General features: G+C 46.7%; 1 protein-coding gene and 1 long non-coding RNA gene across 2 annotated transcripts in view; both read left to right on the forward strand.

Moving 5' to 3' along the window:
* LOC311116406 (serine/threonine-protein phosphatase 6 regulatory ankyrin repeat subunit A-like) overlaps window positions 1-2021 on the forward strand; it is a gene marked incomplete at its 5' end in the record, with an annotated part of 41499 nt that extends 39478 nt beyond the window's left edge. The window contains 6 exons of the mRNA XM_084191499.1: window positions 263-428; window positions 642-787; window positions 914-996; window positions 1091-1173; window positions 1302-1393; window positions 1599-2021. Of these exons, the coding sequence (XP_084047625.1) occupies window positions 263-428; window positions 642-787; window positions 914-996; window positions 1091-1173; window positions 1302-1393; window positions 1599-1891 (863 nt within the window). The 3' untranslated portion in view covers window positions 1892-2021. The remainder of the gene's footprint in view (window positions 1-262; window positions 429-641; window positions 788-913; window positions 997-1090; window positions 1174-1301; window positions 1394-1598) is intronic.
* A 1858-nt stretch (window positions 2022-3879) lies between these two features.
* On the forward strand, window positions 3880-10895 carry LOC311116408. Its single transcript, XR_014611408.1, has 3 exons — window positions 3880-3961; window positions 8461-8543; window positions 10863-10895. It is a non-coding gene; the product is annotated as an uncharacterized lncRNA (long non-coding RNA).
* Window positions 10896-14755: the final 3860 nt, after the last annotated feature.

Below are 14755 nucleotides of genomic sequence, written 5' to 3' on the forward strand. Positions count from 1 at the left end.
CAAAAGGCCAACTCACCGAGCACAGATCGATGTAGTTGGATCATAGGAATATAAATCGATACATCGATGTAGTAGATGGATCGTTACACCCCTACATACAACGGTACGTACTGACTAACTGGACTGTAGCTCTGTTCTCTCCTCCATGAAGTGTACACTCATTCACTCCCTCTTGTGGCTTGAAAAGCATTCGATTGGTGTGGACGGAGCCATGTGGGGGAATGAACAAGACTACAACAGAATTAGGGGTTATGACTCTCAGTGGAGGACCTTACACTGAAACAGGACTTTGTCATAGCATATGTCACCGAGGGCAACTCGTTCAGCCCCCTCCACTGTGCTGTGATCAATGACAACGAGGGGGCTGCAGAGATGCTGATTGACACTCTGGGGCCGGCCATTGTCAACGCCACTGACACCAAGAACCGGTAACTACAGCACATGACAAAGTCCTTTTCTTCTGGAGAATAATGTTGTCTTGGGAATAAAATGACCTCTGGGGTTGGATGAGGGATTGTAGATTACTTTTAATACATCTATTAGTGATTTTATATTTCTATGGTATAAACAGGGTTAATTGAACAAACTTGTTTATAACAGTCCTACATGATATCGGTGAAATAAGTTTCCTCTCTCTCCAGGACCCCCCTGCATGCGGCGGCTTTCACGGACCACGTGGAGTGTCTTCAGCTGCTGCTAGGCCACAACGCCCAGGTCAACTCCCCCGATGCCTCCGGGAAGACCTCCCTCATGATGGCTGCTGAGAACGGACAAACCAACGCTGTCGGTACGCAGCCCCCTCTCCTCCGCTTTGCCTCGCCCAGCCGGCTTAAGTTCAACATGTCTGTTTTACATTTTAATAAGTCGCTTCATTTCCTAATTGAGTTTCTTTATGTTTCTCTGTCTGTGTCAGAGCTGTTGGTGAGCAGTGCCAAAGCAGAGCTCACCCTGCAGGATGCAGTCAAGAACACTGCTCTTCATCTGGCCTGCAGTAAGGTGAGCATCCCCACATGAAGATGACGTTCATCTGAACAGTTGGCTCTCTCTGGTTGACATTTTGGTCTGACATGTTTGACTCTGGTTTTTAAAGGGGCATGAAACCAGTGCTTTGTTGATATTGGAGAAGATTACAGACAGGAACCTCATCAACTCGACTAACGCAGCCTTACAGACGTACGTATGGTTCAGCTGTATTAATTGGGCCAGAAGAATTAGAAGAAGTGCACTATATAGGGAATAGTCTGGCATTTGGGAGGTATCCTCATTTGCTGCTGGCTAATCTGACGGTACTTTCTCCTCAGGCCGTTACACGTTGCAGCCAGAAATGGTCTGACGGTGGTGGTTCAGGAGCTACTAGTGAAGGGTGCTAGCGTGCTAGCAGTCGATGACAATGGTAAGATCCATAACGCTAACACCGTTTTCTTCTGTACTTCTCTTCTCAATGTGTCCACAAATGTTTCTCTCTAGTCCACTGCTTGGTTATTGTCTTAACTTTGTATCTCCTAGCCTGCTGTTATTTCATGTTTTTCACCAAAAGTGTTATAGTAAACGGTGATGCTCCTGAAGTGACCCTCTGCTGTTCTGTTTGAACCCCTCAGGTTACACGCCTGCCTTGGCCTGCGCCCCCAACAAAGACGTGGCGGACTGCCTGGCGCTGATCCTGGCCACCATGATGCCCGTGTCCCCCTGCAACCCGGCGCCCAGCCTGTCCTTCAGTGCCATTAACCACTACACCACCAGCCCCTCCAAGAGTGTGACCTTCGACAGCCTGCCCGTGCTGCGCAGCGAGCACAGCTCCTACTGCAGCTTCAACAACATCGGCCACCGCGACCACGATGGAGGCTTCTACAAGGATGAGGAACTCAACGACTCAGACTCAGAGACATACTGAGGGGGGTGGTGGTCGCTGCCCAGGAGGGGAGCCAAGGGTAGGCGGATGGACAGTGAAGTGGGGCAGAGGCCACAAACAAATCCACACATACACACCGTGTCTTAAATCACCACAGCCAGCTTTGGGAGGGCACGAGCCGAGACAGTCCGCACAGGAGCCTTAAGAGTCCTGCAGATGGAGAGAGAGAAATGGAGGGAGGGAGGGAGAGGGGGAGGCACAACAGGCTGGCTGGCCACACTCATCCTCTCGTACCACCAGGTGTCCTTCCAGCAGATACTGGACTTCAGAGGAACTGCTGCTGCTATACCCCACCTTTACCTTTACCCACAAAGGTCCTAAACGGTAGAAACTGTCCAGCCAACAGACAGACGGACACCTTATGACGGCAATAACCTGTAGTCCAAGGGGATAGTAGCACTTCACTGAGTGAAAAACAGACATGGACCAAAAGATGCGGAAGAAGCCTTTTCAAAACCTGTTTTGACAGTAGAAATGGGATTGAGCGTTTTGGCCTGAGAAAAAACATAAGGAGTGATGTTTCATTTAAGTTTTATGAGAGTGATGGTCATGTTTATCCGCACACTAAGACAGTCAGAACGCACCTAGCCTCTTGTCTGTAATCCATGTGGGAGGAGGGGAAATCATTTATTTTTTATGAACAAACATTTTAATAATATCATTCATGTCTTAAGCTCCTGACCCTCTGTGGGAACCAAAGAATCGTAGTATTTGCTCTCATGAGTAATTTCAAAGAATTTCCATCCCCAATGGCACCCTATTCCCTTTATAGTACACTACTTTTGACCAGGGCCATAGGGTTCTGGTCAAAAGTAGTGTACTCTATAAAGAATAGGGTGCCATTTAGATTTTGCATTTGTATGTGAGCGACAGGACTTTTTACATTTGCGTTATTAAACCTACCTGTCCTTTGCCCTCTAGAAAATATTTTAGAAAGTAAATTATTAATTCATGTATTCTTTCTTGTGATATTTATGTCATCATTTTGTGCCTTCTTTAGTTACTGAGGGGAGGTTAGGAGAGTAGGGGCAGCTGTATGAGCGAAAACAATGATGCACACTAAGTAATACAACGTTTGTGAAAAGCACTGATACTATTCCGAGGCATACGAGGGGGAAAACATGCCTCCCTTGGAGAGGAGAAACACTGTAAACCAATGGTAGGACAGCAGCATTTAGATTTTCTTCTGTTGAAAAAAATATATATATATTATTTGTCTTGGTCTTATAATCAATGTATTTTGACAGGTTTTGCTTGCTTAACTTCTTCAAAAAAATGAAACCACTCAAACCTTTTATGTGATTGCTTGTTCAAACCCCCGTTTTTGTCTCTTTTTTAAAATAATTTTAACTGGAAATATGTACAATACATATGCTATGTTCGTCAAATCAGGATCAGGAGGTTCACAGGTTTTTTCGTGTCCTTTTTTTCTTTAAAAGGATGAAACTAGCATGTACATATGAAATAGTGACTGAATCGAAACTCCCATGAATTCTTTCAGTATCTGAAGATTGCTGTATATTTTATGAGTAATAAAATAAAGAAATGAGTTATGTTATTTAATAATGAACTATGGGTTATCTGTTTTATGTGACAACCGCAGTATCAATTTCTAGGTGACAGTGGTGCTAATCCCAAAAGAAAGGCTACATACAACAAGGAACAAGAAGTCTATTGGCAAAGTGATGAATATTGCATGTACCTTGGCCTAACGGTGTGGGTTATGTATTTTATTTTTCATGGCGTCCTCAACATTACAGTTTTAAGGGCAACAATAGCCTAAATTTGTTTACAACTCGCAGGATTTCCATACATGAGCTTTCAACAACACAGAGTGTTGCATCAGCACGAGATCGAAAGTGCGTCAAATCTGTACAGGTCATTGTTACGTCATCACTGATAAACGTTGAAACTGATGAAAAACCGCTGGAGCAGTTCAGTCTAAACCTCCCTAGTGCTGGAGGATTGCGTTTGTTTTCGCTCTGGATGCGCGTTCATTTTGGCAAGGAAATGTGCTGATTTTGCAAGGAGATGGAGAATAAAGAGTTCAAGGTAGGCATGTTATTTATTTTTAAATCTTCAATTATATTAATTACTGTGGATTAAATATTGTTTAACAAATGAAATAATGTGCTATTCATGCTGTAATATCAAACTAGAAAGTCTATGGCCGGGGAGTCATGAGAGTTGGCTAAAGGTACAGTAGGGTCAAATGGGGGTCAAAGGTTATGACAGCACCTTCATAATTTCGTCCAAAATGGCACCCTATTCCCTATGTAGGCTAGTGTACTACTTTTGACCAGGAGCCATAGAAGGGTTGGCTGACGTCACGAAAACGATGCCCGCGCATCGATGGCCCGAAGTCGTGTATCTTGTTATGATTCTGAACCTCAGCTAACAACAAGCTGCCATGTGGGGAATCGTAGCTCTGTGGCATGTTTCAGCTTGTTGTATGGTGTTATTGATACCATGTCTTGTTTTGAGGTGTTTTGACTGATATCATGTCTATGCAATGACTCAAATTCGCTACCTAGCTAACCAACAACAACTGTAACAATGTATTTGAGACGAGTTCATTGTTCAAATGTATTTATGTTTGCATTAAACATTTAGAGACTAAATATAGTTTACATGTTGTCAACAGTCTAAGTCAAACCCTGTCTATTTTGCCCCATAGTTGCATGCCAGTTTTGTTGCTTAACAACCAACCCCTCTATAGAGTCCCACAGTGGAGGTGTGATAATACCCAAAAAACCTAGCGGTCAAACAGGGACATGGTTCCAATCGTTTTTCCACCATTCATTTTTCCCATAGCCGATTTTAGAAACACATAAAATAAGGGCTGTATTTCGTGTAGGCTTACCCTGGCGTGACGTTTTTGTAACCATGTAAATCTCTCTCGGACAAGTTGACTTTTATCAGTATATTTACATTTTACATTTATATCATTTAGCAGACGCTCTTATCCAGAGCGACTTACAATGGTGCATTCAACAATTGGTGTATTCAACTTATGATAGCCAGTGGGACAACCACTTATTTTTCTTCTTTTTTTTTATGGGGGGGGAGGGGGGGGGTAGAAGGATTACTTCATACTATTCCAGGTATTCCTTAAAGAGGTAGGGTTTCAAGTGTCTCCGGAAGGTGGTCAGTGACTCCGCTGTCCTGGCGTCGTGGGGGAGCTTGTTCCACCATTGGGGTGCCAGAGCCTGAAGGTAAGGAGGTGCCGTTCCTCTCACAGCTCCGTAGGCAAGCACCATGGTCTTGTAGTAGATGCGAGCCTCAACTGAGCGGGGTGACATGAGAGAACTTGGGAAGGTCGAACACCAGACGGGCTGCGGCGTTCTGGATAAGTTGTAGGGGTTTAATGGCACAGGCAGGGAGCCCAGCCAACAGCGAGTTGCAGTAATCCAGACGGGAGATGACATGTGCCTGGATTAGGAACTGTGCCGCTTTCTGTGTAAGGTAGAGTCGTACTCTGCAAATGTTGTAGAGCATGAACCTGCAGGATCGGGTCACCGTTTTGATGTTAGCAGAGAATGACAGGGTGTTGTCCAGGGTCACGCCAAGGCTCTTTGCACTCTGGGAGGAGGACACAATGGAGTTGTCAACCGTGATGGCGAGATCATGGAACGGGCAGTCCTTCCCAGGGATGAAGAGCAGCTCCGTCTTGCAGAGGTTCAGCTTGAGGTGGTGATCCGACATCCACACTGATATGTCTGCCAGACATGCAGAGATGCGATTCGCCACCTGGTTATCAGAAGGGGGAAAGGAGAAAATTAATTGTGTGTCGTCTGCGTAGCAATGATAGGAGAGACCATGTGAGGATATGACAGAGCCAAGTGACTTGGTGTATAGAGAGAATAGGAGAGGGCCTAGAACTGAGCCCTGGGGGACACCAGTGGTGAGAGCACATGGTGCGGAGACAGATTCTCGCCACGCTACCTGGTAGGAGCGACCTGTCAGGTAGGACGCAATCCAAGAGTGAGCAGCGCCGGAGATGCCCAACTCGGAGAGGGTGGAGAGGAGGATCTGATGGTTCACAATATCAAAGGCAGCGGATAGGTCTAGAAGGATAAGAGCAGAGGAGAGAGAGTTAGCTTTAGCAGTGCGGAGAGCCTCCATGACACAGAGAAGAGCAGTCTCAGTTGAATGACCAGTCTTGAAACCTGACTGGTTTGGATCAAGAAGGTCATTCTGAGAGTGATAGCAGGAGAGTTGGCTAGAGACGGCACGCTCAAGAGATTTGGAGAGAAAAGAAAGAAGGGATACTTACTTGTCTGTAGTTGTTGACATCGGAGGGATCGAGTGTAGGTTTTTTGAGGAGGGGTGCAACTCTCGCTCTCTTGAAGACGGAAGGGACATGGCCAGCGGTCAAGGATGAGTTGATGTGGGAGGTGAGGTGAGGTGAGGTAAGGGAGAAGGTCTCCGGAAATGGTCTGGAGAAGAGAGGACGGGATAGGGTCAAGCAGGCAGGTTGTTGGGCGGCCGGCCGTCACAAGTCGCAAGATTTCATCTGGAGAGAGAGGGGAGAAAAAAGTCAAAGCATAGGGTAGGGCAGTGTGAGCAGGACCAGCGGTGTCATTTCACTTAATAAATGAGGATCGGATGTCGTCAACCTTCTTTTCAAAATGGTTGACGAAGTCATCCACAGAGAGGGAGGAGGGTGGGGGAGGAGGATTCAGCAGGGAGGAGAAGGTGGCAAAGAGCTTCCTAGGGTTAGAGGCATAGGCTTGAAATTTAGAGTGGTAGAAAGTGGCTTTAGCAGCGGAAACAGAGGAAGAGAATGTAGAGAGGAGGGAGTGAAAAGATGACAGGTCCGCAGGGAGTCTAGTTTTCCTCCATTTCCGCTCGGCTGCCCGGAGCCCTCTTCTGTGAGCTCGCAATGAGTCGTCAAGCCACGGAGCAGGAGGGGAGGACCGAGCCGGCCGGGAGGATAGGGGACATAGAGAGTCAAAAGATGCAGAAAGGGAGGAGAGGAGGGTTGAGGAGGCAGAATCAGGAGATCGGAGGGAGAATGATTTAGCAGAGGGAAGAGATGATAGGATGGAAGAGGAGAGAGTAGCGGGAGAGAGAGAGCGAAGGTTGTGATGGCACATTACCATCTGAGTAGGGGCAGAGTGAGTAGTGTTGGAGGAGAGCGAGAGAGAAAAGGATACAAAGTAGTGGTCGGAGACTTGGAGGGGAGTTGCAGTGAGATTAGTAGAAGAACAGCATCTAGTAAAGATGAGGTCAAGCGTATTGCCTGCCTTGTGAGTAGGGGGGGACGGTGAGAGGGTGAGGTCAAAAGAGGAAAGGAGTGGAAAGAAGGAGGCAGAGAGAAATGAGTCAAAGGCAGAGACGTAGGGAGGTTAAAGTCACCCAGAACTGTGAGGGGTGAGCCATCCTCAGGAAAGGAACTTATCAAGGCGTCAAGCTCATTGATGAACTCTCCAAGGGAACCTGGAGGGCGATAAATGACAAGGATGTTAAGCTTGAATGGGCTAGTGATGTGACAGCATGGAATTCAAATGAGGAGATAGACAGATGGGTCAGGGGAAAAAGAGAGAATGTCCACTTTGGAGAGATGAGGATTCCTGTGCCACCGCCGCGCCGACCAGATGCTCTCGGGGTATGCGAGAACACATGGTTAGACGAGGAAAGAGCAGTAGGAGTAGCAGTGTTTTCTGTGGTAATCCATGTTTCCGTCAGCGCCAAGAAGTCGAGGGACTGGAGGGTAGCATAGGCTGAGATTAACTCTGCCTTGTTGGCTGCAGAACGGCAGTTCCAGAGGCTGCCAGACCACTAGGTTTTATGGGTATTATGACTCATACTGTGGGACTCTATAGGGCTCCAGCCAAAAGAAGTGCACTATATTGGAACTAGGGTGCTATTTCGGACACAAGCATAGATATGATGCATTATTATGTGACCATAGAAATAGAATCACTAGAAAGGATAGAGCCTCTGACCTTGGCAATTTGACTGGTAAACTGAACTGCACACCTGATATGATGTTCTGGTGATTCTATTTCTCTGAATATGATGCATTATGATGTGACAATGAGAGTTGGGTTAATGGTGCTCTCAAGGCAACTGGGAACTCGAAAAAAATAACTAGGTCAAATCATGACGTCCGTGATCTTCAGGTCGGAAAGTCGGAGCTCTAGAAAGATGCCAGAGTTTCCGACTTGGAATTCCTTTTTACATTTTGTGGTGGTAATTTTATCCCCTTTTTCTCCCCAATTTTTCGTGATATCCAATTGGTAGTTACGATCTTGTTACGATCTTGTCTCATCGCTGCAACTCCCCAGCGGGCTCGGGAGAGGTGAAGGTTGAGTCAGGCGTCCTCCAAAACATGACCCGCCAAGCCGCGCTGCTTCCGACTTGGAATTCCGAGTTGGATGACTGTTCAAAACGATTTTTCCCAGTCGGAGCTTGTTTTTTTTTCCTATTTCCCAGTTGTCTTGAACGCACTGAAGTCGGAAGTCAGAGATTTCCCAGTTGTTTTGAACACGGCAAAAGGCGACACAGTAGGTGACATCTAAACATGACTTTGTGCTGTCTTTCAGAGGTCAGAGGTCAATGGAAATGACCTCACCCTCATAGACCTGGATGACCCCATCAATGAAGCTGATGTTATGAAGGAAGTCAGGTAAGTGATTTACACTAATGACACATTTGTGACTGGTTACAGGATCACATAGGCCTACAGATACAGATTCAGTAGTAGGTCAAAGGTCACCGCCTATGGAGAGGTAGGCCCAGAGCCATGTATTTAGAGAGTTGGGACATTGAGATATAAACTCAGCAAAAAAAGAAACGTCCTCTCACTGTCAACTGCGTTTATTTTCAGCAAACTTAACGTGTAAATAACGCATCTCCCGAGTGGCGCAGTGTTCTAAGGCACTGCATCGCAGTGCTAGCTGTGCCACTAGAGATCCTGGTTCGAATCCAGGCTCTGTCGTAGCCGGCCGCGACCGGGAGACCCATGGGGCGGCGCACAATTGGCACAGCGTCGTCCAGGGTAGGGGAGGGAATGGCCGGCAGGGATGTAGCTCAGTTGGTAGAGCATGGCGTTTGCAACGCCAGGGTTGTGGGTTCGATACCCACGGGGGGGCAGTATGAAAAAAATATATATATATATATAAAAAAAGAATAAAAATAAAATAAACAAATAAAAGAATGTATGCACTCACTAACTGTAAGTCGCTCTGGATAAGAGCGTCTGCTAAATGACTAAAATGTAAAAATGTAATGTAAATATTTGTATGAACATAACAAGATTCAACAACTGAGACATAAACTGAGATGTTACCCCCTCGTCCACCAAGGCACCTGCAAGTTCCCAGACATTTCTGGGGGGAATGGCTAAATCCTAGCCCTCACCCTCCGATCCAACAGATCCAGGCTCTTCATGGCAGAACACTGACATTCCTGTCTTGCAGGAAATCACGCACAGAACGAGCAGTATGGCTGGTGGCATTGTCATGCTGGAGGGTCATGTCAGGATGAGCCTGCAGGAAGGGTACCACATGAGGGAGGAGGATGTCTTCCCTGTAACGCACAGCGTTGAAATTTCCTGCAATGACAACAAGCGTAGTCCGATGATGCTGTGACACACCGCCCAAGACCATGACGGACCATCCACCTCCAAATCGATCCCGCTCCAGAGTACAGGCCTTGGTGTATCGCTCATTCCTTCGACGATAAACACGAATCCGACCATCACCCCTGGTGAGACAAAACCGCGACTCGTCAGTGAAGAGCACTTTTTTGCCAGTCCTGTCTGGTCGAGCGACGGTGTGTTTGTGCCCATAGGCGACGGTGTTGCCGGTGATGTCTGGTGAGGACTTGCCTTACAACAGGCCTACAAGCCCTCAGTCCAGCCTCTCTCAGCCTATTACGGACAGTCTGAGCACTGATGGAGGGATTGTGCGTTCCTGGTGTAACTCGGGCAGTTGTTGTTTCCATCCTGTACCTGTCCCGCAGGATGTTCCGATCCTGTGCCGATGTTGTTACACGTGGTCTGCCACTGCGAGGATGATCAGCTGTCCGTCCTGTCTCCCTGTAGCTCTGTCTTAGGCGTCTCACAGTACGGACATTGCAATTTATTGCCCTGGCCACATCTGCAGTCCTCATGCCTCCTTGCAGCATGCCTAAGGCACGTTCACGCAGATGAGCAGGGACCCTGGGCATTTTTCTTTTGGTGTTTTTCAGAGTCAGTAGAAAGGCCTCTTTAGGGTCCTAAGTTTTCATAACTACCGTCTGTAAGCTGTTAGTGTCTTAATGACCGTTGCACAGGTGCATGTTCATTAAGTGTTTATGGTTCATTGAACAACATTTTACATTTTAGTCATTTAGCAGACACTCTTATCCAGAGCGACTTACAGTTAGTGAGTGCATACATTTTCATACTGGCCCCCCGTGGGAAACAAACCCACAACCCTGGCGTTGCAAGCGCCATGCTCTACCAACTGAGCTACAGGGGACTAGCATGGGAAACAGTGTTTAAACCCTTTACAATGAAGATCTGTGAAGATATTTGGATTTTTACGAATTATCTTTGAAAGATCCTGAAAAAGGGACGTTTTCTTTTTTTGCTGAGTTTATGTATACATTACATGACACAGTAGATATCCATATGACAGCTGGCTCCCCATGGGCAATGTTGACATTTTAAACAATGCTATGTAACTGAACATCTATAATTAGAATTTACTTATAATGAAAGGATAAATGAAAGGCTCCAAGGCGCTAACATGGAGTCCTTTTAAAAGTTGGCAGAATTCTCTAAATATTTGGCTCTGGATAGGCCGAGTCATCTCAAGAGTATTGGAGCCATAGAATTTGAGTGATTCTATTCTAATTCTAGAATGATTCATTCTAATTCTGTGATTCTAATTCTATAATTACACATCCTCACACTCACATTATAGCAGTGACCTAAGAGATATTCCTTTTCTCTATCTAGATCCCATAAAGATCACAGAGAGGCTGAGAGACTGACCAAGTTGGACGAGGCTGTTCTAGACACAGATACCCCAACTCAGTCACAGGAGGTTGAAGAAGAGAGTGAGTTGGACGAGGCTGTTGCCATCCCATCTCAGTCGCAGGAGGTTGAAGGAGAGAGTGAGTTGGACGAGGCTGTTGCCATCCCATCTGAGTCGCAGGAGGTTGAAGGAGAGAGTGAGATGGACGAGGCTGTTGCCATCCCATCTCAGTCGCAGGAGGTTGAAGGAGAGAGTGAGTTGGACGAGGCTGTTGCCATCCCATCTCAGTCGCAGGAGGTTGAAGGAGAGAGTGAGTTGGACGAGGCTGTTGCCATCCCATCTCAGTCGCAGGAGGTTGAGGGAGAGAGTGAGTTGGACGAGGCTGTTGCCATCCCATCTCGGTCGCAGGAGGTTGAAGGAGAGAGTGAGTTGGACGAGGCTGTTGCCATCCCATCTCGGTCGCAGGAGGTTGAAGGAGAGAGTGATTTGGACGAGGCTGTTGCCATCCCATCTCAGTCGCAGGAGGTTGAAGGAGAGAGTGAGTTGGACGAGGCTGTTGCCATCCCATCTCAGTCGCAGGAGGTTGAAGGAGAGAGTGAGTTGGACGAGGCTGTTGCCATCCCATCTCAGTCGCAGGAGGTTGAAGGAGAGAGTGAGTTGGACGAGGCTGTTGCCATCCCATCTCAGTCGCAGGAGGTTGAAGGAGAGAGTGATTTGGACGAGGCTGTTGCCATCCCATCTCAGTCACAGGAGGTTGAAGGAGAGAGTGAGTTGGACGAGGCTGTTGCCATCCCATCTCAGTCACAGGAGGTATGATGTATTTTTCTATTACATGGATGACATTTCATTGAGATATTTTGTGTTTTAATGACGCAAAATTGAATTCCAGCCTAACTCTGCTTTCTGTTGTCGCCATCAGGCTGCAGTGGTGACCTTCACTACCGTGACCCACAAGGATGAAACTTCCCAGACCAGTCTCACCCTCAGCAGGGGAAAGAGAAGCTACCCAGACCTACACACCTTTGTGCAGGACATGAAGGACGAGTAAGTTGCTCTTTGGCTTCCCCATGCATCCCCTAGATATGTTCCCTATCTCAATTGCATACTCCTCGTGTCCTCTCTTCTCAAAACCCATTGGATGAGAAAGCCAGAGGTCCCGCCCTTCTGACCTTCTCATCCAATGGGTTTTGAGAAGGAGGTGAGGAGATTGAGAGTCTCCCATAGTCTCGGGCCAATACAAAGGACTCAACGGACCAAATAACCAATCAGGGATGTCTGGGTGTGGCCTAGTTCCATAGAGGTCCATCCTTAACGTAGTCTAAGATAATAGAGGTAATGTCCATCCATAACGTAATCAAAGATAATAGAGGTAATGTCCATCCATAACGTAATCTAAAATAATAGAGGTAATGTCCATCCATAACGTAATCTAAAATAATAGAGGTAATGTCCATCCATAACGTAGTCTAAGATAATAGAGGTAATGTCCATCCATAACGTAATCTAAGATAATAGAGGTAATGTCCATCCATAACGTAATCTAAAATAATAGAGGTAATGTCCATCCATAACGTAATCTAAAATAATAGAGGTAATGTCCATCCATAACGTAATCTAAAATAATAGAGGTCATGTCCATCCATAACGTAGTCTAAGATAATAGAGGTAATGTCATGTAGTTCATTGTGTACTTGCATTTATTTACTTTTCAGCCATTGGAATCTGCTGAGTGAGAATATGCGTGCCGGGGTGAGTTATAGTCACCTCTAAAGTAGTTAATGTTGGTAAAATGGACCAAACATTCATTTGTGGAAATCCTGCAGGACCTTTAATCCTGAACCACTGCTTTAATTGACTAGCTTGAGTAAATGGTTCTAAGTTTTATATCAGTGCAGCCCCTTTAACAAACTAACTCTGGATGGTCTTTTAACATTGCAGATGAGCAGACATGAGTTTAGTGCCAAGTGCATGGATATTGTAGCATGGGTGATGGAGTCTACATCCACTGTGGTTGTTCCCGCCCTTGACCTCACCATGCAGATAGAGCTCTCTGATTCGCCAAGCTCTTCTGGATCAGGAAGTAATGAGGCAGGAGAGGTGACCTCTCTTGGCCGCAGCGTCAGATTCAGCTGTAGTGGAGGACCCAGCAGGTGCACCAGCGCCAGAACCGCCTGCAGCACACGCACTCCCACGCCTTTCCCCTCCTCTCACAGGTACCTAGCCCTATCCCCTCCTCTCACAGGTACCTACCCCTCTCCCCTCCTCTCACAGGTACCTAGCCCTATCCATGCCTCTCACAGGTACCTACCCCTCTCCCCTCCTCTCACAGGTACCTAGCCCTATCCATGCCTCTCACAGGTACCTACCCCTATCCCCTCCTCTCACAGGTACCTAGCCCTATCCATGCCTCTCACAGGTACCTAGCCCTATCCCCTCCTCTCACAGGTACCTAGCCCTATCCTCTCCTCTCACAGGTACCTAGCCCTATCCCCTCCTCTCACAGATACCTAGCTCTATCCCCTCCTCTTTTTGCAGGTCTTTCCTGTTATAGGTACAAATATCCATTCCAGATCCACTTAGTGAGAAATACTACTTAGATACTACACAACCACTCTAAAAAGTTTACTCTAAATGTTAATGTTTGGACTGAGTGTGGTTTGAGATGGTTCACAATGCTTCCTTTGAATAACAATAACAAGGTTGAGTTTGTGTCCCAAATTCTTGGATCATATTTTTTTATTTTGTTACCATGTATTATTAATTTCTATTGTGCATTCTGCAGGTGTTTGACCTCTTTGCTGAGTGAGGACAATGAGCGATATGTCTCCTCACCTGAGGGTGGCGATAGAGAGATGAGACACAGACCACACTCAGCACCACTGAGATCTGTGTTTGGCATCTCTGAGGACTCTGTCTTCGACATGGTCCAGAGCGGCCAGTCGCAGGGCGACATCGTACCGCCGCCCAAACGGAGTAGACAGGAGAAATACAGACCTAGCAAAATGTCAACGGACGGCAAGTTTATGATGGGTATTGTCGAGTTGGTTATAAACCTTCTCAACTCCAGATGGGCTGAGCTAATGCGAAGTGTCAGTCAGGGAACTCTAGTTCTGCTGACTGGAAGTATCTCAGCAAGTCAACAGTTTGCCCAAGAGATGCTAAGCATGGCGACTTCTAAGATGTATTCCCATGCCATAGAGCATATTGCGCTCGGCCACAAGTCTCCCCTTGAGTTAGAGAGGGAGCTTGAGGCCATCTTGGGTCCTCTGGCTGGACAGGTCATAGTCATCATCATAGATAGCATCATCAAGGCTAAAACCAACGGAGGAAATGAGGGGAGAGCGACCAGCCCCTTGACCTATTTTCTAACTGCCATTTCGGCAGAAATACAAAGCCTAGTGGTTCACAGATCGGCTAGCAGACCATCCACCAGACTGTCCAACAATGACCCACTGCTGAACATTTCCAAGTCGAAGGTCTTAAGATCAGTTCTGCTCAAAATGGCAGAGCTCTTTGGCCAAGGTCCAAGTGAAACCTGTCTAGTTCCACTAGTCCAGAGTCAGTCCAACAACTCCATTTGCGACTGGACTGTGAATGCAGGCACCATTCATCCAAGTACATTTCTGTCCGACAACAGAATGATAGAAGTGTCATCCGATGTTGTGGATCTTGTACTTGAGGTTTTTTGGATAACAGGATTTTTGGATAACAGGAACCCGTCAAGGCCACAGAGTGCCTGCTCCCACAACTCAGCTAGTGGAGCAATAGATATGAGAGCTCTTGCTGGGGACTTGGTCAGACAGGTGTCTGTCAAACTCAGCCCGTTTGTCTCTGAGAGTCAACTCTCCACCATGTCCATGACAGATCTGTCATC

The sequence above is a fragment of the Coregonus lavaretus genome (genome assembly GCF_964263955.1).
Source record: "Coregonus lavaretus genome assembly, contig: HAP1_SCAFFOLD_300, whole genome shotgun sequence".
NCBI lineage: Eukaryota > Metazoa > Chordata > Actinopteri > Salmoniformes > Salmonidae > Coregonus > Coregonus lavaretus.